This window comes from Lycium barbarum, chromosome 1, assembly GCF_019175385.1.
Source record: "Lycium barbarum isolate Lr01 chromosome 1, ASM1917538v2, whole genome shotgun sequence".
Lineage (NCBI taxonomy): Eukaryota > Viridiplantae > Streptophyta > Magnoliopsida > Solanales > Solanaceae > Lycium > Lycium barbarum.
Window position 1 is genome coordinate 5,429,519 of NC_083337.1, and position 24,057 is coordinate 5,453,575.

The 24,057-nt window shown below is 34.2% G+C and overlaps 1 protein-coding gene and 1 long non-coding RNA gene across 9 annotated transcripts; both read left to right on the forward strand.

Annotated features, from left to right (window-relative positions):
- The first annotated feature begins 3,198 nt into the window (after positions 1 to 3,198).
- On the forward strand, positions 3,199 to 4,019 carry LOC132627378 (uncharacterized). The gene is made up of 2 exons (XM_060342695.1): positions 3,199 to 3,426; positions 3,732 to 4,019. Exons 1-2 carry the CDS (start codon positions 3,199 to 3,201, stop codon positions 4,017 to 4,019), a joined length of 516 nt encoding a protein of 171 aa, XP_060198678.1.
- A 14,044-nt stretch (positions 4,020 to 18,063) lies between these two features.
- On the forward strand, positions 18,064 to 22,680 carry LOC132630238 (uncharacterized). Of its 8 annotated transcripts, XR_009578556.1 has the most exons (4): positions 18,259 to 19,363; positions 19,465 to 19,536; positions 19,618 to 20,856; positions 22,466 to 22,680. It is a non-coding gene; the product is annotated as an uncharacterized LOC132630238 (long non-coding RNA). The 8 variants fall into 8 exon arrangements; XR_009578555.1 differs by having other exon boundaries at positions 18,246 to 20,414; positions 20,766 to 20,856; XR_009578551.1 differs by having other exon boundaries at positions 18,256 to 18,557; positions 19,202 to 20,856.
- The last annotated feature ends 1,377 nt before the right edge of the window (positions 22,681 to 24,057 follow it).

The following is a 24,057-nucleotide window of genomic DNA, read 5'->3' on the forward strand; positions in this document are numbered from 1 at the left end:
TATTCATTAGTACTACTTTAGTTCCCAATAAATAACTCCTTTTATACGTTCCACCAAACCGTTCTCTCTTGGGGGTCAGCAAAACCATGATGCATTAAAACTATAAGCTAGTGATGTCACCAATTAGAACATCATGTAGTTGTCATATTTCTTATTCTCCCCTCAATAAAATCAAAATTTGAAATATATGGTTTCCTAACAACGACTTCAGGGTAACGCTATAGGATAATAAATGAGTTCACAAAAGGCTACCGAGTCCTATCACCTATGTTATTATGTACTACTCCTGTACTCCATTAAAGTTACGAGCTGCTATCACTCTATGACTAATCTGATTTGGAATATTTCCACAAGATGGACATGATACCCAATCACCTTGCTAGTAAAAAGCAGCTACAGTATATATAATTTACATATATTTGTAATTTTATTAATCATGCATTTTTCTAGTTGGAGTGGAAAAAGATTTTCACCCTTTGCACTTGGAGTTGACGTACTTATTATGAAAGTTGAAACACATGCGTTTTAGTCTTTAGTCTTTCTTTTTGTCTTTTTTGTTTTAGTCTTTAGTCTTTCTTTTTTGTCTTTTTTATTATTTTTGGATGTTGTTGAATTATATCACGCGCAGAGGCGAGAATTATATTGAACAGTATAGGAATCTAGCTACTTTAGATTATTATTGCTCAAGTGCGTGTGAAAACCTTTTTGTTTTACAAGTTAGCTTTCAAAACTCTAAGGATGTTTCTCGTAAAAAATATTTTTCTGAAACATAAGTAATTTTCTTACTTAGTATAGTTAAAAGAGTAATTAAATCTAATATTGGTTAGAGGTTTGGTCCATGTACCCCTCTAACATATGTAACATTTTGTGCATCAATAGACATGGTACTATGGTAGGGGTCAAGCCTAACCCCCCACTCCTAAGGGATCACAACCTAAGGAGATGGCTTATTAAAAAAAAAATTAAATCTAATATATACATAATAGATGATATAGTCCATGAAGTAAAATACTCAATTCATCCGACTCCTATGTCAAATTTACTTATAAGACGACTTTTAATAATAAGATTGACGTGGCTCGGGCAAAATGATACTTATGCACATAGGTCAAAATGTCATATACGTATTTCTTCCTAGGGGTCTTGTGGGAGTGGCCCACTTTGAATTCCTGGTGATGTCTTTTGGTCTGACTAATTAATGCACCCGCTGCATTTATGGATTTGATGAATCGAATGTTCAAATTTTTCCTTGATCGTTTCATTATTTTCTTTAGTGATGATATTCTTGTGTATTTGAAAAGTCGTGAGGAACATGCAGGTCACTTGAGAATCAGAGGCAGATTCAGGATTTAAAGTGTGTGGGTTCCTAATAAATTTTTATTCATATACAGTAATAACTAGGAACGGCAAGCGAGCGGGTCGGGTCGGGTCGGATCGGATTAGATATGAGCGAGTAAAAAATGACTTAACCAAAAACAAATAACATATCCGATCCGCCCATATTTAACACGAATAACAAATGGATTAATCGAGGGATAATATGAATGTGACTTCAGGAATATTACTCAGGTGAAAACACAAGCTAAAAACTAAAATAAGCTTTAACTTCGAGAAAGCAAGAACTCATGAAAAATAACAAGCAGACAAATGAGTATTAATAATATGAATATCCATTTTTTAGTGGATAATATCGATAATAGTCATATTTGATCCATTTTAAAAAAATAGGTTATCCAACTCATATTCAATGGTTATATTAGATAGTTACTTTTTTTTTTTTTATCCATTTCGCCAGTGCTAGTAATAATTAAAAAAACGATTATTGTATTCAATATATATATTTGCAAATTAACAAACCACTTAAACAAAACATATATTTTTGCAAGAGGTGGGGCATGACATGGTTAATTGAAAAATTAAAAAATTGTAACATTACTATATAATATAAGAGCAAATGTGAGGACTTTTGTAGTCCTCACAATAATTTCCCAACTTTTTAAAAACTTTTTAATTAATTACTTTTAGGTCCTAATTTTATTTATTTAAGTCAATTTTTTGATTTTTTATTTTTAAGGTCTACTTTTCAAAAGATATCGAACCTGAGGATTTTTGTAGTCCTCACAATAATTTCCAATTTTTTTAAATTTTTTTAATTAATTACTTTTAGGTCCTAATCTTATTTATTTAAGTCAATTTTTTTGTTTTTTGTTTTTATGGTCTACTTTTCAAAAGCTATCGAACCTCCTACCTCATTTTTCATGTTCTTTGGTTTTCTGGTTGGTGCTCGATATCCGCATTTGAGCCCAATTAATCCAGATAATTCGCACTGTATCGCGCCTCTTCGGGGGGAGCGCTTCCTCTAAAGATTTTTTCCATATCCATGTTCGAACCCCTAATCCCTAATTAAGAGAGGAGCAGCTCCATCCGCTGCACAAGTTAAATTATGTATTTATCTTAAAAGTTCATTAACTATGTATAGATTATTTATTTAGAACTAAATAACTTCAGAAAATTAGGATACATAAGTTATAAATGTCAAATTCTGGCTCCACATTTGATTTGAAGTAAATAATTTCATCAAAATGGAAGTTAAAATATTAAAGGAGTGGAATGAAAAATTTTCTTTCATATAACTACCCATTTGTGGAACTACAATGAGTATATGGTTGTTGTTGTTGTTGTTGTACACTTGTATTAACACAAATTATATTTCTTTAGTTAAAATATCTACTTTTATACCCGAGCCTCACATAACTAGTAATATAAGAGAAACTAAAGTAAAAGAATGAGAAATTATTGGGATGCGTGTGGGGTTTTCATTCGGCTGGTGTAGTGTTTTAATTTGTAGAAAACAAAAAAAAAAATAGAAAAGAACTTAGGCGAGGCCAACGAGGTCTGAACGCTTGCCTAACAATGGAGCAAATTCTTAACTGTGTTCCATTTCGCCACGGAGCTGTCTGCTCGTTTCGGTAGGGGGTTCTAGGAGGAATTCTATATCACTTTAACAATTTTTCTATATAAATATACAATCTCGACAAAAGTTAGTGTCGGGTGTGGGTTCCCGAGAACCCACACTCGACACTGTAGATCCACCCCTGTTGAGAATAACCTTGAAGGCACTTGAGGAGAACAACATTTATGCAAAATTTCCTAAGTGTGACTTCTGGCTAAACCCTCTGGCTTTTCTTGGGCCATGTGATGCCTAACGAGGGTGTTAAGGTTGATCCTCAGAAAATTTCGTCTGTTAAGGACTGGCTGAGACCCACAAGTGCGACGGGTATTCATAACTTCTTGGGTTTGGAAAGTTATGACCAGAAGTTCGTGGAAGGTTTCTCATCTATAGCCGCACCACTGACGAACCTAACTCAAAAGACTGCTAAGTTCCAATGGCCGGAAGCTTGTGAAAAGATCTTTCAAGAGCTTAAGGCAAGGTTGACTTCGGCTCCTGTCTGACTCTACCTTCAGAGTCTGGTGGCTATGTATTCTATTGTGATGCTTCCAGAATTGGGTTAGGTTGCGTGTTGGTGCAAAATGGAAAGGTGATTGCGTACGCTTCATGACAGTTGAAGAAACATGAGAAGAATTATTTGAACCATGATTTGGAATTAGCTGATGTGGTTTTTGCTTTAAAGATTTGGCGTCATTACTTATACGGAGAGCATTGTGATGTCTTCACTAATCACAAGAGCTTGCAATATATCTTCAAACAGAAAGAGTTAAATCTCCGACAGAGGAGATGGTTAGAGTTGTTTAAAGATTACGACTTGAACATCTTGAATCATCCTGGTAAAGTGAATGTTGCTGCTGATGCTTTTAGCCTGAAGTCTATGGGTACGTTAGCATATTTGCATGCTCAGGATATGCCGATAGGCAGGGAAATTCAAAGACTTGCTAGACTTGGAGTTCAACTCAATGAAACTGAGGATGGGGAGTTAGTGGGAATCCCGCAAGCACGGTCTGATATTGTGGAAAGAATTAAGTCCAAGCAATATAAAGATGGACTTCTGGTGAAACTGTGAGATGGAGTGGAAAGGGGTGAGTAATCTTCATTCACCGTCGGAGCGGATGAAGATGTTTTAAGATTTCATGGGCACTTATGTGTCCCTGATGTTGATGGTCTCTGACAAGAGTTGATAGTGGAAGCGCATAGCTCTAAATACACTGTGCATTCGGGATCCACCAAGATGTATAAAGATTTAAAGCAACACTATTGGTGGAAGAGCATGAAGGTCGATATCTCTAACTTTGTAGCTAAGTGTTTGAACTGCCAACAGGTGAAAGCTGAACATCAAAGGCTTGGTTGTTTGGCTCAAAATATTGAGATTCCCCAATGGAAGTGGGAGATGGTTAATATGGACTTTGTCGTGGGTTTACCCCGCACGAGGGCCAAGTTCGATTCTATTTGGGTGATCGTGGATAGACTCACCAAGTCTCCTCATTTTCTTCCGGTGACAATAACAAATACTGTGGCGCATTATGCCAAGTTATATTTTAAGGAAATAGTTAGATTGCATAGGGTTCCGACATCCATCATAACTGACAGATGTACGCAATTCACGACTCATTTCTGGAAATCATTCCAAAAAGGTTTGGGAGCTCGAGTGAACTTGAGCATTGTTTTTTATCCTCAGATAGACAGATAGGTAGAGAGAAATATAAAAACTCTTGAAGACATGTTACGAGCATGTGCAATTGATTTTGGAGGTAATTGGGATGAACATATACCTTTTGTGGAATTTGTGTCCAACAATAGTTATCAAACGAGTATTCAGATGGCTCCGTATGAAACACATTATGGGAGGCGTTGTAGATATCCTATTGGGTGGTTTAGATTTGTTGGGCTCTGACTCAGTGCAACGACTCAAGGCAGTTTAGAGTCGACAAAAGTCTTATACAGATATGAGGCGCCACGAGCTAGAGTTTGCTGTTGGTGGCAAGGTCTTCTTCAAAGTGTCACCAATGAATGAAGTGATAAGGTTTGGTATAAAGGGTAAGCTTAGCCATCGTTTTATTGGCCCTTATGAGATTGTTAAGATAATTAGAAAGGTGGCTTAGAAGTTGAAGTTACCATCTGAGATGGCCATTATCCATCCTGTGTTTCACATTTCAATGTTGAGATTTCATAAACCCGATCATTCTCATGTCTTATCTCATGAAGAGATTGAAATCAACGAAGGGTTGTCTTATGAAGAAGAACCAGTTCAGATCTTAGATCGACAAGTTAGAAGGTTGAGGACAAAAGATGTGGCTTTAGTGAAAGTCCTGTGGCGAAATCATAATACTGAAGAAGCAACTTGGGAAGTAGAGGAGGACATGAATAAGAGATACCCTCACCTATTTCCTATTACAGGTATTTGTTGAACTTTCCTGTTATTGAATCCTTGCGAAGGTATAGGTTGAAGTGTGAATTCTTTCTTTTGTGTTCTAGCTCAAATGATTTGGTTGTGGGGATATTTGTGAGGACCATTTCATTTATTTGGGTGGTTAGTATTTATGTGGCCCTTGAAGATAGATTGTCTTGTAAGAGAACTCTAGAGATTCTGAGAAATTTGAGGCTTAGTGAAGATCTTAGGCCATGACTTTCATTCGGGGACAAATGATCCCGAAGGGGAGGGAAAGGATGGGGGTGTGAGATAATGTAACACTCGGTGAATCCAGGTTTAGTGTGAATGTGTTTAATTGGTGTTAATATAGAAATTTATTTATGTGAATCCCTTCAGGGTGAAATTGGGTACAAGATAGTCATTTTAGAAGTCAAACCAAGTAATGAAGTTCGTAAGAGTTCTTAAATTCGTCTATGTTTCGGTATGTCTGACTTATAGGCCAATTATGTAAAAATAAGTTGAGAATTTCGGAATTTTTTTTAATGAAATTTGTAGGGATTTTAAATACCTTTCTAACCATATATAGCGGAGCTCAAACAGAGCTTTGTTCTAGAAGTTATACCCATTTACTGAAAGTCGTCAGTGTAGTGGAAAGCAAGGCGTGCGCGGCGCCCTGCGCGTCTTGGGGCACGGCGTGCCAGGCCAAATTTCCAAAAAAACTCAAAATTTTGACACCGTTGAAAAATATACCGTGTACGGCGTGGGCCGCGACTCCCCACGCTCCGCGCCAGGCTATTTTATCAATGAAGGGATTTTTCGCGAATTTTATAAAAGCCTAACTTCATAAAACCTTTCCCCACTTCGTTTTGGCCAGCTTTTTTAGAGAAAACAATCCTAAGGCTTCCCCAAAACATATAAGTTACGATCTTGATCAATTCTCATCATTACAACATCAATATAACATCAAATTAACACTAGTTCATCCTTCAAACCCGTAGTTTCTTGAAAACAGAAGAAAGAGAAATTGAAGGAGACATTGGGAAACTTCTTAAAGGTATGTTCTTTTATACTTACTGAAATTATTTAGAGGATTTGGAATAGTGTAGGGTATTGGAAGCAATAAAAATCCATAGGGGGATTCAAGAACAAGATTTAAAGATTAGAAAAAGCCCTAGTTTCCGAAATTGAAGGAAAACTCATAGAAGCGATTAAAGTTCTAACCTTTATCGTCTAAATCTACTGTAGATGTTGACACCCAATTTTGTCCCGCCTTCCTCCAAAATATCTATTTACGCTTCTAGTATTTTTGACAACTTTAAAAATAATTATTTATACTTTACTACAATTATTAGCTTTTATTAATACCGGTGTTTCATTATCCTATTGTAGTCACTGTTGTTATTATTTTTATTTTATTACCGTTACTACTACCACTATTATTATTATTATTATTATTATTATTATTATTATTATTATTATTATTATCATTATTATTTTATTATCATTATTACCATTATTATTATAATTTGCATTATAATCATTTCAGCATTTTTACCACCTTATGCACACGCATCGCATTTATGTTGCGTAGTTAAATAATAGCGTTTATTTACTGATATTATCGCACGACCATTACGACGTCATATAATTTTATTTTTTATCCGAGCACTGATAAATACATACTTTTATAATAGGTAATATTTTTAATTAAAATAGATCTTTTATGCAAATTTAGAAGCCCAAAATAGCACAAGAAGTAAATATATTTTTAGCCCATCCTCCCCAATCAACTTATAAGCATTTTTCGGACCAGCCCATATTTTTAAATCAGCAACCCGGCCGGCCCATATTTTTAATTCACTCAGCCCACTACCATTAATGACCCAGTCCATCAACCTCTTAAACCCGGTGACCCGACCCGAGTCCCTCAACAAAATGAACCATTAGGTTTTCATCTCTTCTTCGTCCCCCCCCCCCCCCCCCCCCGCTCCTCTCTCTTCACATGCTCTCTCTCTCTCCTCACAAAAATGGTGAAGTCGCAGACCCATTTCGCCTTCCCTAGTCCATGCATGGCCGATTCGGGAATGAAAACTAATGCCTTGTACCTTCCATCATCCTGGTCAAGGTTGAAGAGGCGAGTTCCTCTCTCTGTTTTCTTTGGCTTTTTCCTTCGATCTGAAATCACCTTAATGGGTTTTGGCCATTTGTGAATTCAAAATCCGTCTCTTTTATCCGTTCCTTTGATTTTCGAGTACAAATTTTAATGGATTTTTGTCTTCTTCTTCTGGGTTTTCTGATTGACGACAGAAAGAAAGACTTCCCAACGTCTTTGATTTGAAAAGATTTTCGACCAGAAATCCCGCCCAATCTTTGAACCCTAGAAAAAACCCTAGACGTTTCCTATATATAATCCTTTCTTGAGTTATTTGAGGAGGTTCTGGAGTCGCAAAAAATTCCCTAAAGAAAGAGTTCTTTTTTTAGCCGCCTTCACCCCTCTAAAAAATACAAACATTCTTCAGTCTTTATACTCCTGGGTGTTCATTTGAAATATTGAGTCGTTTATTCTCCTTTATTCCGCTGTTATTCCAAAATCCGAGTGTAGAATGGAGACTCAAAACCCAGTTCGCTGCACCTGAAGAAGGTGCGTAATTTTCCTTCCCTTTCTATTTTTTTGTATTTTTTTTATGTGTTTTGCTTGAGTTATTATGTGTTAGTTGGTTATTAGAGCATGTTAATTAGTTGGCTTAACTAGGGGCCTGTGTGTATCCTGGTGTATTTTCCTGATTTAGGCAATCTAGTATGTTAGTGTAATCGAAGATATTTGCTGGTAATTAAGTAATGTTTATGCATGTCAGTTTAATTTGATTGTTTAGATCTGTCGGTTATGTGATATGCTATCTTGTGAAATTTATGTCTACGACAGTAAATTCAGTTTGTCTAGCATGCTTGTGTTAGTTTTAATATATATTGTTAAGTATTTGATTAGGCTTGCTTAAACTGAGCATGTTCAACCTAACCTGATTCGCCTTAATCTGCTAATACATTAGTTTGGTCTGGATAAGCATATTTATGTTAGCTTAATCATGATGTTTTATTCAAGCTATTCATGTTTCTATGCTAGTTTAGCTTAGCTGATACAACACACTTGTGTTAGTTTAATCTGTATATTTTAAACATGAAAGCTCAGCCTGTTAACTGTGCATTGTTCAGTCTGTTTGGTTCTTTTTTTAGTTCAAGCTACTTATATGTTGGTCTTTGTAAGCATGTTCATGTCAAATTAAACAAGCCAAGCATGATAGCTAGCTTACTTAGGTGTACTTAAGTGTTAGTTCAATTCGGTTAGCCAAACAGCTGCTTATCCAATTTGTACCCTGTGTGAGTGAACTAGCCCAGTCAAGCATATTCATGCATTAATTCAGTTTTGTTAATGCTTTGGATAAAGTTTAAGAAGTTGAGTTTAAATGATAGCATGGTCTCTTTTGTCACATATGCGTGTTCTGTGTCTTGTTTTGATGCATTTGTAAATCAAATAAGGGCATGTCATTGAAGGCTGCCATAATTGAAATGAGGGCATGATGAACATGTTAGTTCCTTTTCTATTATGTTGTGAGATTAGCTTAGGACATGCCAATGTATAAATGACTTGGGGTTTAAATTGTTTGTTTTGCTATCTATTATGTTCTGACCGTTTTAAATCTTAAAGAATAGCCAACCTTGACTTGAAAGACTTCTTCTCAAACACATTTTAAGCTTCAGATTTCTTTCTCTTTCTGAATAACAGTTAAAATAGCAAACTGGTGGCATAAAATCTGGCTTGCAATCAGAATTTTTTTTCTGTATTACCACTGCCTAGCACGATGTGTGAATTTGTGACTTGCGTGGGGTTAAAAGATGCCATTGTAGTTTTAGTTGAGTAAAATTGCAAGTTACTGGCAGTGATGATATCTTGCTATAGTCATTAGTATTTTGCTTTGTCAATGTGGAAAATGGGTGTCATACCCCATTTTAACTGGGTTAAAGTAGAAGTACGACATATTGGAGATTCCTGTTTTTGTTGTTTTTAAGGAGTCGCCACCTAATTATTTACGGTGAATTAGGACACCTAAAGTTTATTAAAGTCATGTTTAAAGTTAACTCTGTTTAAGATCTGCGAAACTTAAGATTCTAGGTAAGGGTTCAATTAGTCTAAAGGGAAGGTATTAGGCATCCTTTAAGACCCATTAACAATGGTTAACCGACCGGACTAAAATTTAATTAGGCTAAGTGTAAATATAGTATTCTAGAAAAAGAAAGTAGTTTTGTAAATATAGCTAAAATTACAGATAAGAATGTTGTTTAAAATAGAATTTGTAGAAGATAATAATTTGTATAAAAGAGTACTTTTAATGCTATTTTGAAATACGACTTATAAATGTTGTTAAGGTTTTAAGACGAAAGTAATAATAGTGTTGTTTAAAATAATACTTGTAAAAAATGTAGTGATTTAATAAAAAGAGTTTAATTATAAATAAACCGAAAGAAACAGAATGAATATATTCATATATATTCCGAATAGGAGTTGCGCCAACTAGCAAATTAAAATGTATTTGTAAAGTTATTGTAAGATTAATATTAATGTTTTAACAAAGGTGTATTTCAAGCGTTCTAAGATAAAAAGAGTAAATGTTGATTCTTTTTAACTCAAATATATAGTCATGCTATTTAAAAATTGCTCCAAATAAATGTTATAGATACTATATAAGTAGTTTAGAATATAAATAGAAGTGAATGTGACTTGTGGAATTAACTACTCATTATTAAACTAAAACCCTTAATGTCACTAAGGTTTATTTAATCTAGTAAGGCAAAAAATAAAATGATAGTCATACAAGGCAAATAAATACACAACCATAAAAATAAGGAAGAGAGAAAAGGTTAAATGGATCTAGCCCATTTATTAAGGCCCAATTGCTGCGGACTGTTCACGTTATCGGGCTTCAGCCCGGTAAACTCCCTTATATGGCCGCTACGGACTGTTCCTGTATGGGGCTGACTCGAGAGGAGTTGTGTTGGGCTTTAGCCCAACGCCAAAATGCGGAAGGAGATGATGAGTCGCTTGGACTCATATGCGAGATGCCATGCATAAAATGAAAAGAAAGGATTAATACACGAACAATAAACGAGTTCAAACATGCGAAATATAACGAAAAATGAAGTAGCAGATTGTGTATATACTATGTATATTTAAGTATATCTCCTGTATACATGTTCATATGGAAGCCAACAAAACACAATACAATACTAAGCAATAGAGAGATCAATAATTACTTGGCCGATACTCTTACAATTATTTTTGGAAATTCAACAAATGTTCAATGGCTTCTACAACAGCAGGGAAAGGAAGACTGGTATCATTTTATGCTTTTCAGCCAGTCTTCAGAGAGGGAAAAGAAAAGGGAAACCTCAGGTACATCTTCAGTTAACAGAGAAGCAGTGAAGGCAGCCACTGTTTGGCCTAAATCAGTCCCCAGAAACTATTAACAAACTCAAAACTTTCCTTTAACCTTACTCTAAGGCTAAATGACAGTCATATAACAACATTCCAACCTTAAAACACATAGCACAATTTGGGCTTAAAACTTAATTCTTCAATGAGGATGTAGCACAACCAAAACTAAAAAAAATCCAGAATCCGAGCAACGTTAAACATTCAAAAATTCAATCAAGCTAACTGAACGAAAAATCCGACCGAAACAGAACACAAAGCCAAACACTTAAAACATCAAAAAGACATAGAAAACAGAAAAACTGAAGATGGCAGAATGATGACAGAAATGAATTATCAATCCGTTAAGTTAGTTTGTCTTGAAAATTGCCACAGCAAATGAATTCTATCAAAGTAAAGGAAGGCGCAAGCTTGAACCTAGTATATAGACACTTTAAGAAGAGCATCTTAACTGGAAAGAATAAGAGTGAACCACTACCAATGCCACATTTAATTAGCAAGTGAGGAAAATTCTTCATCTTGTCATGTTAAAGAAAGGGATTGAAGAAAAAAAGAGTGTAAGTTGTTTCATGTTCAATATTATTAGAAACCAATTCTTCCAAAGGAGTTTTTAGACATGCATAAAAGTGGAATATGGATCAAATCTTTCAGACTAATAAAAAAAAAACTACTTTTGGCATTAGAAAATCTTAAGATTAGTTGAATTAAGGATAAGGGCTTAAAGTAAAATAAGATTCAGAGGAAACACATGTTAACGTTCTGTCAAATAACAGATACTACAACAAACTTCTCATTCAAAATTGAAGAAAAGGCCAATTACTTCTTTAGTTCCTAGGCAAAAAACAGAAAGCAAAATCTATGAACCATGATTAAAGTGACATCATCGTTGCAGATTTTAAAAAAATAGGCAGGGGAAAGGGAAAGGAACAACAACCAGAGGCAATGATATACACATGATGTGTAAATGGTCAAATTTTCTCAAGTTCCACACATAGGTACAGTCAAATCCCAAAGGGAATTGAAGCAATCAAATCCTCTTGTTCAGGACAGCAAACAAAAGGAACACTGGATCAAATACCATAAATTGTAGGACAGAGCTAAACTAAAACAGGAAAAGAAGAAAAGAAAAGAAAAAAAAAATGCATGATATGACTAAGTTTCAAACAGGGATGAGGAATATTCTGACTCTTCTAGCATATAAGCATGATAACATCCCTATTTTAATTCATCCTTAATTCCATCATTTGGACAAACAAAGGATAGATGAATGTGGAAACAGATCCAACCCTAATTTAACACAAAGAGTTGATCACAACAAGCAGGTAGCAGGACAGTCATCTCGATCTGAATTGAATACAAACAGTCTAAATGGAAAAGGGAAAATCATGTTTACTAGTAGCAGGTCCAAACAACATATATGTTTCCTGGAGATTTTGGGGGCAAGCTGACCACAAGAAAATGTATTTGGCTTCAACAGCAACAAATTTCTTCTTGGCTTAAAGGAGACATTTGCACTTTAACCATAGGCCAACATGTATAGATCTTTCATCCAAACTTATGAAAATATATTTATCATTAAATCGTATTTTAGACAGAGGTTAACAGATCAAACAAAACTTTCAAAACACAAAATGTGGAGGATCTTTGCTAAGCATGCTTTCAATAATTGATAAAGTACATTGTACATAGGTGGATAAACTACAAACACCTTAAGAATATAAACCAGCTTGAAACATAGAAAGTAATGGCCACACACAGCCTTAGGACTGCTAGTAATGTGCTAGTATTTATTCAAGCGACACAATGGGGATCAAATTATTCACTAAAGAGTAAAACATTACATTTTTTTGACATGCTTAAACTGATAAACAGCACTCGGGCATTTAAGCACAAACAAACAGAGCTGAACTATCAACACTTAAAACAAACTCAGAACCAATCATATACTGCCCCCTAACCATTTTCTACTACCTGAATCCATACGAGCTAGCCAGATCATTGTATGTAGCAAATTGTATTGAACTTGTGTTAGATTATCTGTTGTAACAAACTATAGTAGTTCATTTCACAACAAGGGAAAGCACAAAAGATTCTGATGCCTTAACTGAGTTTTTGTGCACATCAAAACGAGATTATTTCCATTAATAGTATGATTTCTATTACAGACAATACTGTTAATAACGAGACAATAAACAGATGCAGATTTTGCATTCTAATAACAACTAAGGAAAAAAAAACATGAGACTAAAATAAGGGACCGGGCTCACCTACACAGATTCTAAAACCAAGAATTGACACGCTAACAGTATATCTTAAGACAACCTCACTGAATTAGATTTAATCAACACAAGCTAGACATCTTCAAATGGTTATGAATCTTAGAATAAACGAAACACGTCGGCATGTCGTCAAGGCCAAACAACACATTTCCATATAAGCTAAAAATATAATATCCTAAAACATGGTTTCTAACAAATCAAATATTACCTTGTGTTAGTACAGTGAAATGGGGTGTCGATGATCACGAATCTACGTCTCCGAACGCGACGAACTCAGAGCTCAAAAATCTTTCCAATCAACATCCCGATAGTACAGAATATTCTTTTAAAAAGAGGTTTGGTTTGATTTTTTCGAATGACCTCAAGATGCAGATAATGATTGAACCCGAAACCAAACGAAATTTGGGCAAAAATCAAGATTAAAAGTAATGGCAGAAAATGAAAGTCTTTTTTTTTCTTTTGTTTGATCTCTGTTTCACCCGATTTTTTCTCATAAACCCAAAAAAAACCGATCCCCCCTCTGTTCGATCTCCCTCCCTCTTTATAGAGTGACGAGAGGGGGAGCGTATGAGAGAGAATAGTGTGCGACGGCGTGGGGGACAGAAGGAACGTGAGGAGCAGGTGAAGAGCGTGGGAGAGAGAAGGAGTGGAAAGGGTGTGAGGAGAGAGGAAGGAGGAGATGAAGATCATGAAGGAGGCGGAAATGAGGGAGAAAAAGAGAAAGAGAAAGAGGTTAGGGTATTAGTATGTTGGGCCGGGTCGGGTCAAAAGAATGGACTGGTCCGTTTGGGCTGGCCTATTAATTTAAATGTGGGTTGAAAATGTGGGTTAAGTATTAAAGATGTGGCCTAATCATTTGGGTATGAAAATGATATTGTATTTGTATCTTGGGCCATTAATTTGGCTAAAAAATATTGATCCTTCCTTCGCTATTTTAATTATTTTCGGGCTTCTAATTTAATAACTGGTATAATATATATTATGTAAAGACAATAAATAATTAATATGTAAAAAAAAATAGATATTTTATAAAATGTTGTCTTGTAATTAATTTAACGAGTCCAAACTCAAAAAAATGAAATGATGACAAAATCATCTAAAATTTGTTAGTAAAGTGATACTTGTAATGTCAAGAATAAAAGTAATGATATTAGTAGTAGTGGCAATAAAATATTGTAAAATAAAGTATTTAGCTCGTCAGTAAATTTAGAAAACCGAGTAAATTAAATAAAGGAGGGACAAAATTGGGTGTCAACAATGGGAACTGGAAAATCTGCCGTAATTAGACTTAGTGTGTGTTGTGTGTTGCCAGCACACCTTATTTTAAGCTCTGCACGTGCTATATATGCAAAATGCCTTATTTAAATTCTTTAAATGATTGAATATCGTGAATATACTCAGTCTATATTATGTGCATCTTCATGTGAGTAAAACATATATTAGCAGGTCCCGCATATAGTTTATTATCAGTTTGGTTTTGTTTAAATTCTGTGCGTTGTTGCAAGCATATTTCAGTTGAAGTATGTATATAAATATATATTATAAGTATATTGTGGTTAGCACATTGATAGGGGGGTTAGTTGGTCATTATGGATCAATCTTGAACCCTCCCCGGTGTTAGCCATGCCTGGGATTCATGAAATCCCTTGGAACTTGTGCAACATCGGGAAGACGGGGGCAAAAGCTTTCCGATATTAACCTTCTAAGTATCCTTATGAATGTGTATACACGAAATATACTCAAATATACATAGTGTATACATAATCTACTGATCTGTTTTGAGTTTACATATTATATGTTTAACCTTATTCATTGATTACGTACTAATCCTTTTCTTTCGTTTTTATGCATGACCATCGCGTACGAGTCCGAGGGACTCGTCTTCTTCGCATTCGGTGTTGGGCTAAAAGCCTAACGTAATCTCCTCGAGTCATCCCCCATCAGCCCATCCGCAGCAATATATAAAAAAATTTACTGGGCCGAAGCCCAATAGCAGACAGATCGCAGCAGTCCTAGAAAATGGGATGAGCCCATTTAATTATATTTGCTCCTTATTTTGTGCATTTAATTTGTATTGTACAACTAATACTTTACTTTGTTTGTTTTCTTAGCTAGAATGAACCTTAGCGGAATTAGTGGGTTAGTTTAGTATGATGGGTTGTTAATTTAAAAGAGAAACTAACAATTAGTCCCATAGGTTTCATTCCCTTTTTTTTATGTTAAAATTATTTATAGTATCTATAATATTTGTTTTATTAGAATAATTGATTTTCAAAATAGCATGACTACATATTTTGAGCTAAAGGAATCATGATTTATTCTTACTATCTTAGAAATTTAAAAATGTCACTAATACGCAAATATGAACTCAAGTATATTCTATAAACAATTTTTCAAGATTTATCCAATTATACATTTTTTTAGCCGAATATAGTTAAATAAAGTTAATAAAAAAAGAGAAAGAAAACTCACTTCCTTTTGCATCCTATTCATAAAAATAAGTCTAGATTTTTTCTACATCACCATATTCATATAATATAATTTTTATCTAAAATTCAAATTTGCTAAGTCTTCTTTTAAAAGCTATTATTCATATGCAGTTCCTTCTTTAAAATTTACGTAAGTTGCGGTGGAACTATTTTATTAAAATAAAATGATGCTAAGATGTATGATTTATAAGAATGATCTTTGCCCCTTTAAAAAAAAAATATTTTCTTATGCAAGTTTCGAAACGCATTATATTATCTATTTTGCAAAGTTTCACTTTTTTAATTACGTATATGCATTTTATGAGATATCTTTTCTTACAATCACTTATAAAATATTACTTATTATATTTTTCCGATATTAACCTAAGTTTGACCGATTAACCATAGTTAACGGATTCTAAAGGATGCCTAACCCCTTCCCTTTAGGATAATCAAGAACCCTTACCTAGAATCATAAATTAAGCAGACCATTAATGGAGGTTTAGTTAACTTTACCTTAGTTAATAATTAGGTGCCCTAATTCACCATTAAAATAATTAGGTGGCGACTCCTTAAAATAAACAAAATAGGAATCACCAATATGTTGTACTCCGATTTGACCCGGTTTAAATGGGGTATGACAGTAGAGTGATTGTTGAACCTTGAAAATTCCGTTGGTATTGTTTTAGCGGGATTTGAGGTATGTCTCTTTTTCGAACATATTTTTTTCAAATGTTTAAAGTGATTCTTTGACAAGGTTTATGTGTGAGGGACAAGCCCGCATTAAACCTTGCGTGTATTATATATATATGTGTGTGTGTGTACATGATTTTTCCCTTATTGAAGGATGATTAGAATTAAAATATAAAGCTTTAATCTTTGAACATGGATTACCCCATAAAGGATGATTAAACTTGATTTCAGAAAGCTTGGATATTTCATGTGGTTTGCCCTATGAATGAGTTTCATTGAATTGAAATTGAATAATGATATGAAATTGATTTCTAAATCAGTTAATGAGTTGATATACCCTATTAACGAGATGATGAACATAATTAATAATGAACAATTTGACTATTATGTTGTGATTTAAGATTCGGCTTCCATGCAATGAATTGTGATTCGGTTGATATGCCATGGTTTATATTATTGTGTTTGTCCTAGCTACTCGGGAGGAAGGGTAGTCACTATGGATCCTAGTGGGGTTTACCTAGCCATTCAGGAAGAAGAGTGGATATCGAGGGTCAATAAACCTGGTGTGGTCTTTTCCTAGCCATCAATAGGAAGAGTGGTCATCAAGGGTTCATAACCCCGATGTGGTTTTGCCTAGCTATTCGGGAGAAAGGATAGTCATCGAGGGTAATCAACCCCAATGTGGTGCTTCTATGCTATTTTAGGGAACCTTAAGTGGTTGTCCCTTCGTGTTATTGATGTGGCCTGTGTTGGCATGATTGCGATTGATCGTGAGTGATTTAATGATGATCTTAAGTTCACAAATGGAAGACTTAATATTGATAAATGGCATAATGGATTGAAAGTGATTTACGGTTTCTTTGAGTTTGGTGAACGGTTTTATTTCTGGATTTCGAATTGTTTTGGAAGAACCGAAGGTAACGAGAATGACTTACTCATTCAAAGTGATTACTTCATTATCATTAGCTTATACTAGATATTCGTGAGATGTTATCATGTGTTCTAAACCGTTTCTCAATGTTGTTTCAATTATACTTATTACTCATATATTTTGCTATTAATTATTGTCCCGGAGACACTCACTGAGTACCCAGTATTAAGGCATACAATTGTTGTTTTTGATGGTGTGTTAGGTAATGTTGAGGAGCAGGTTCGTGATACACCTACGATTTAGGAGAACTTGCTACTTTTAGACTTTTCGGTGAGCCCACATGATTGTTTGTGGGGCACCATTCTATCATTACTTATTTATTTCAGTTTTTTCGGGCTGCGTCCCAATGAGTTAGACATTTACTTATTATCTTAGAAGCTCCATAGATAGTTGTCCGATTGTGGGTAGTGTGTTGGTGTCTCGTATGACTCGTTGAGGCATTTTGCCACGTTTTACAACTAAGTATTTTGATTAGACTTCCGCTCAATTATCTCTAAGTATGATTCTGCTTTCTCTCAATTATAAATGACCTGTTTTACATTTATTAATATAGTTTGTTTAACAGGAAGGATTAAATTTCGCTAATTAAATAAAGTACTTCCGGTGTTGTTCATAGCATCGGATGCATATTAGGTCCAGGATCGGGTTTGGAACGTGACATTACGACTCTCCATTGTGTGTATATTTTCACATTCGTTGTGTGTATATTTTTACATGATTATATAAAATTATTGATTTAATACAGATCGATAAAATTAATTACATAGTAATTAATAGAGGGTCACGGAATATATTTAACAGACTAATTGATTCTAATATATACACACAACAGATCACATAAAATATTTAAAAGTATAATTCGTTCTAATATACACACAAGATATTGATATGGTCCATGAAGTAAAACTCTAAGTTCATTTTACTCGTATAAGGCGAATTATAATAATAGACTGACGATTCGTCGTGCAAAATTTTTCTACTATATAGAAGCACGGGAGCGGTAGGCAGGATCACATGCCTCAAGGGTATTTTGGCCCTTTCATGTTTTGTTTATTCAATGTGGCTCTAATCCTATAGCCAGCGCATACATAATCATAAATTCAGCCACCGCATCAGCTGCTATCTAGAATTTTCTCTCAGCCATTGTCTTGTACTTCTCTCTTTTGTTGTTCTTCCCTTTCAATCTTAGTTTGGTTGTGTTCTTCCACTCAATTTTTCTGTTTCATTTTATTGTTTTAGTCTAATTTGGTTTCTATCTGTCAACTTGTATTTTTTTTTTTAGAGATATGGTAATAACAATATGCAGATGCCGAAAGCAAGGGCGGTGGAGTCATGGATGATGGTGAAAGGATATACTCAATAAGTTGCCGCCAACAGGTAATGTTTTGTACTCCATACGTAGAACTGTGTAGCAGGCTACTTCGATTCTGTTTAATCTACGGTCTTTGATTATTTTTGGGTTCTGGTGAGTATTTGCCCCTTCCTTATTTTGTTCTTGATAAGGAATTTAATGGATGTGTTAGCAAGAGTTGTTCAATCTGATAGGTGCAATGAACTCATTCGTGATATGTTTGTTAGATTGCGTATGATGGTATTTTCATCTTCGAGAATGCTTGCTCATCTTTTTGACAGCTCATTGGTAGAGGAAATAACAGAGAACTGCTAAAACATATTCTAATAATTCATATCTTTAATAGAGGAAATGTGTAATTTTCTGGACAATTATTGTATATAGTAAAGTGATAACTATATTCATGCCACCTCTCCATCATATAGTTGTTTGTTATAAACTTCCAAAGCAGAGTTGTACCATTGTATGAAAGAGGTGAAACCAGAAATTAACATGTCAACAAATTGCCATTTATGCTTAGAAGAAGGAGGCATATCTTATAACATCAGTAAAGCATTTTCTTTTTGTAGTTATGGTGAAGAATACTTTGGCAATATTATTACAAGGTTAAGCTTGAGTTTGTCTAAAGAGTTTTGTATAGTATGCCCTCAGTTGCTTTTCGCTAATGCAGGTTGGAGGTTGCTCATTTAGTCATATTATTCGATGTACAGACTTTTTCTTTTCAGCTCACAACTTTTCTATATAGAGTATTTGTTGATGTCACTCATGAGATGAATAACGAAGATGGAATAATACAACCTTTCATCTCTCTGTTCTGAGGGATAGATGTGTGGTAATCCATTTGACAACTTATCAGTTCTCTCAAAGTTATTATAATGCTGGTAAATGTAATAGCTCTAAGAGAAGTTCTTCCACCTAACTGTGTTGTATTAGGATCACTGGGATCTGACACAACCAAATCAAAGTCAAAACTTTAGAGTCTCGCACTGATTTGATACTCTTCAGGTTAATTATTCTTCATCCTTTTAGCAACATCTTCTGAAACATGCTTTCCTTTTTCTCCCCGTTAAATCATTTTAAATTTAGGATTTCATGGTTTCTGAGTTTGAAATTAGTCCTCAAAGGGATTTCTGGGAGAAAATCCTCAAACTGCAAACTGTGAGCGTTCTTGGAGTTTCAGACGGCGGAACGGGAATATACTGAGGTATAACCCCTTCTACTTCTCTCTTTTGTATAAAGGATTTCGGTATTTTTGGTTCCACCATTTTAATTTATTGTTAAGTCGAAGGCCGATTATCTTGTAATTTAGAAATATAACCTCCTTGAAATTTTTATTTTGTTTCTGAGGTCGGTATGACACGTGGAAATTTTACAATGCTAATCAAAATTTTTTGAGGTATAACTCCTTTGAAATTTGCCTACGTGTACTCTTTTTTCCTCTTATTCTCTGACTTTGTTCTTTTTCTTCTTTTAGGGGTTGTATGGTAGCTGGTTAGAGTTATGCAGGTATTAGTAATATCGAAATTAGTTAAGAGGGAATCTATACAGATCATAGTAGGAAACGACTGTATCTGGGATCAGTTTTAATTTTAGTAAAAAACGTAAAAAAACTAGAAAAGGCCTATTTTGTTCAGGAAAACTAGCGACTCACCGTATCCTTCTTGATGCTCATCTATGATACAATTTTTTGCACTTACATTTATTATCCGATTTTGCATTACTTGCTTTAGCAGTTTGATACTCAAAAAAAAAAAAAAAGGGAGAGAATGTTAAGCTGCTCAATCAGCTATCTGTTCAGATATCAACCTTTTGAGTTTTTGCGTAAACTGAATTTCATGGCTGTTGAAGGAAATTTCAATTGGTGTTAAAACTTACAAGTTCAGGTATACTCCTCTTAAATTTTTGCCTGAATCTTCTGTTTCTTTTTCCCTATCATCTTCTGTTCTTTTTTTTTTTTTTTTTTTGCTTTTCAATTTCTGTTCAGGTTTTTCATTTTTGTGGCTGAATATCATGGCTTTTGAAGGAAAGACTAAACTTTTAGGTGAAACTGATTATTGTTGTAATCCTATCTGACATATGAAGAAACAAAAGGGGTTATCAAGATGTTTTAGAGAGTATTTTCAGATATAATTCTGAGTTTTTGTTGTGGATCAGTATTTAAAATCTCCTTATGATTTGTGATTCAGTTTAGCTCATAATTATTGTGTGTGTTTTTTCTTTCATTTCCTCCATAGCTCTTCATCTCTGGAGAAGCTGGAATTAAGCAATACATAACTTTGCGGGAGGAAAGTACTTGACTATGTTGAAGTTTCAACTTTGGGCAAGGTAAAACAATTATGCGTTCTTCTAAAACATTCTTCTTCTCTTAACTTCTCTTAGCTGATCTTAATCGTTTTGTTATTTTAGTTTTTTGGGATGTTTGATCAAAGAATTGTCAATTTTAGTGTATTATATTGCTGTTAAAGGATCTTTTTTTCCCTATTGTTTTCGTTTTTTAGTGCATGATGCATCTGAATTGTAGAGTCGAACGAAACTACTAACGTAGCATATGTATTTCACCGTACACTTGATTTGGTACATTATATTCTATCAATAAACAGCCTCTCTACCCGCAAAAGTAGAGGTAAGATCTGCGTACATCCTACCCTCGCCAGACCCCACTTGTGGAATTAAACTGGGTATGTTCTGTTGTTATATATTCTATAAATAATGCATCTTTGTTTATATGTGGGAACTCTGGGGATACTCATAGATAATATGGTACTTTCCTCTAAAAGAAAATTGAAATTTCATACAATCTGCAGTTCATGTAATAAGCTTTTTTATTGATTTCCTTGCTTAGGTTGATTAGTGGTGAGTATTCTTGATATAAAATGTTGTTATTTGAACCTTGTGGTCTTAGTTAGACTTCATTTCTTGCTTTTCTATAACATCAAGTGGTTGCTCCGAAGACCCCATTTAGAATAGTCTGTCCTAAATATTTTAGGTTTCTAACAATTGGCCTATAGTTCTACAAGACTCTATGCCCTTCAGTAATCAACATCATCTTTGTTTTTTAACATGACATTGATATGGTACAACTTCAAGCTTATATTCCTTACTAAAAGCAAGCTTAGATAATCCATGGATTGATTCCTATCTTTCTTTACATGGTTGTTGTAGTCCTAAAATAGAAGAAAAGAGCAATATTGAGAAGGTACCATCAAGAGAAGCTCTTCTGTTACTTGCCACTTATAGACAGTTGATAAATGAAAAAAGAGAAACTTTTGGAGGGAGATGATATTGATCTAATAGCAGAGTTAAATTTTTCCGGTATGATGAATAATTCAATGCGAGCTCGCATTAGTCCCAGTTGTTGTACAGAGAGCTTATAAGTATATCATAATTCAATTAATCAAACGGGCGCTTAATTTGATAAATTCTGTTTAAATCTTTTTCATGTCCTTTTGTATTATAACATCTTTGTGTCGTTGGATTTAACAACCAAACTCCTATCCAGTGACTTGTGCTTGAATAACCAAATAGCTACATTTGTGCTTTTGGTTCATTGGTTCTGCATTTTTCTGTAATGACATGACATCTATAGATAGCATGTTCACACAATTAAAATATATTAAGAGAATACTTCTATATTGCTAATCAACAAAACTCAAACTAATTTATAGCTGTATCTTGAAAGTATGCGGCTTGGTTAGAAGTATGTGGTTTGCTTCAGTTTATATATATGAACTTTTGCTTAAGCCTGAATTATAAGGAAATAATAAACATACAGCAGCACATTCAATGTTGCTGATTTTATTATAATGTAGCCAATGAATCTTAAGGAAATATAACAAATAAAATTACACATAGCAATCAATCTGGTCAGCCTGGGATCCGTTGCCATTTGAGACCATTTATATATATTGTTTTGGGTATCTTTCTTCTTTTACAGTGTCAAGCTGGAGTAGAGATATCAACACGGACGCAGAGTGAGGCTAGCAACGAATACCAACTCTTTGGAGCTTGTCTTAAGTGCTGGATTGGAGATTGATGCATTTAGTAATTGTATTGCTTAGTCATCTTTGAAGACCAAAACAATTCAATGACTCGCCATGATTTTAATGAATTATTTGGTTACGTAGAATCAATATATTTAATGATTCATTATGTTGAGCCCATGCGCAGCACGGGCAACACCTATCTAGTTACTATATAGAAATGTGAAGAGAGAACGACCAAGGGAAATTTAGTCCATTCACAAATATTCCACCAATCAATGACTCCAAGCCGAAAAGTTTTATGGTGGGTGAGGCACAATTATGACTTGGCATGTGAGGGGATTATTTTTTGAAAAAGTAGTGTGTGGGCCCCATTTCTATTACCCCTTTCATTCTTACTCCTTGGCACAAGTATTTTATTTTTTCATGAAAGATTATTGGTGCTATTGTTTCTCCTTAGCCTCTCTTCACTCATCGTCCCTCCTCGTCTATTTAATTTCATGGCAGTTTATTCTTCAAACGTAATGGAAGCACTAAACCGTGACGGTTTTCTAATTAGATTTCTGGTCATGGATTTTTTGATTTCATCCAATTTTTTTTTATATTCATGCTTATATTTATCTTCTCCATTTGATGTTTGGTATATTTGGAGGCGTATTTAGAATTTAAATTATATGGGTTCATTTTTTAAGATTCTTATAATTAAACTCATTATATATTTAAAGTTATGAGTTTATATCTAATATTTATTGTAACTTTTTAGTTGATTTTTACACATAAATTTATACTTATCATATAAAAATGCTGAATTTAGACGAACCAGTTATCAAAAAGCTACATCCGTCTCGGGATACAATGGTATCGGTGCACTGAGTTGGAGAAATGACACGAAGGATACTTTTGATGTTTACTCTTGCTCAGATATACCCGGCTTATAATAAGTGTCTTTTTGACTCTTTTATTTTGATCCAAAATAAATGTCCTTTTACATAATTAAGAAGGCCTTAATTATTTTCTTCCAAAATTTTCCCTATTTAGATAAGTGATTTTATGTAATCAAGAAACTATATCAAATAGGTACTTCAAGTGTCCACTTAGCCTTTATATTTTCGTTCAAAAAGAGTGTGCACTTACCAAATCAAGAAAGAATTAACCTTACTTTTTCAAATTTGTCCTTATTAAGTGTTAAGTGATCAAATCTCAATACTTATTTAAGTAGGGGCATTTTAGTCAAATCGCCTATTTTTATCTAGGAATTAATATTTTTTTAAGGGATATGCAAATGACTAAGTGAACACTCTTTTTTAACCAGAGGGAGTACCATTTAATTAAGTGTAAAATAGTCAAAATGCCTAATTTTTTTTAGGAGTTATACTATTTTCTTAAAGAGTGTGGTAGAGGCCGAAAGGGGACTACTATGACCTGGATGGAGTACTTAGCAGTAAATTATAATTTTCACTGTTATTTTTATCATTCTTCATTTGAATGGAAAATAGAAGAAAACAAAATAAATATCTTAAATTAAAATAGCTGAACCTAAATTTTC

Excerpts from the sequence above, each read along its gene's own strand:
- LOC132627378 (XM_060342695.1), top strand. The coding sequence starts at position 3,199 with ATGCCTAACGAGGGTGTTAAGGTTGATCCTCAGAAAATTTCGTCTGTT. Across the intron at positions 3,427-3,731 it reads AGATCTTTCAAGAGCTTAAG|AGGAGATGGTTAGAGTTGTT; the intron begins GCAAGGTTGACT and ends AATCTCCGACAG.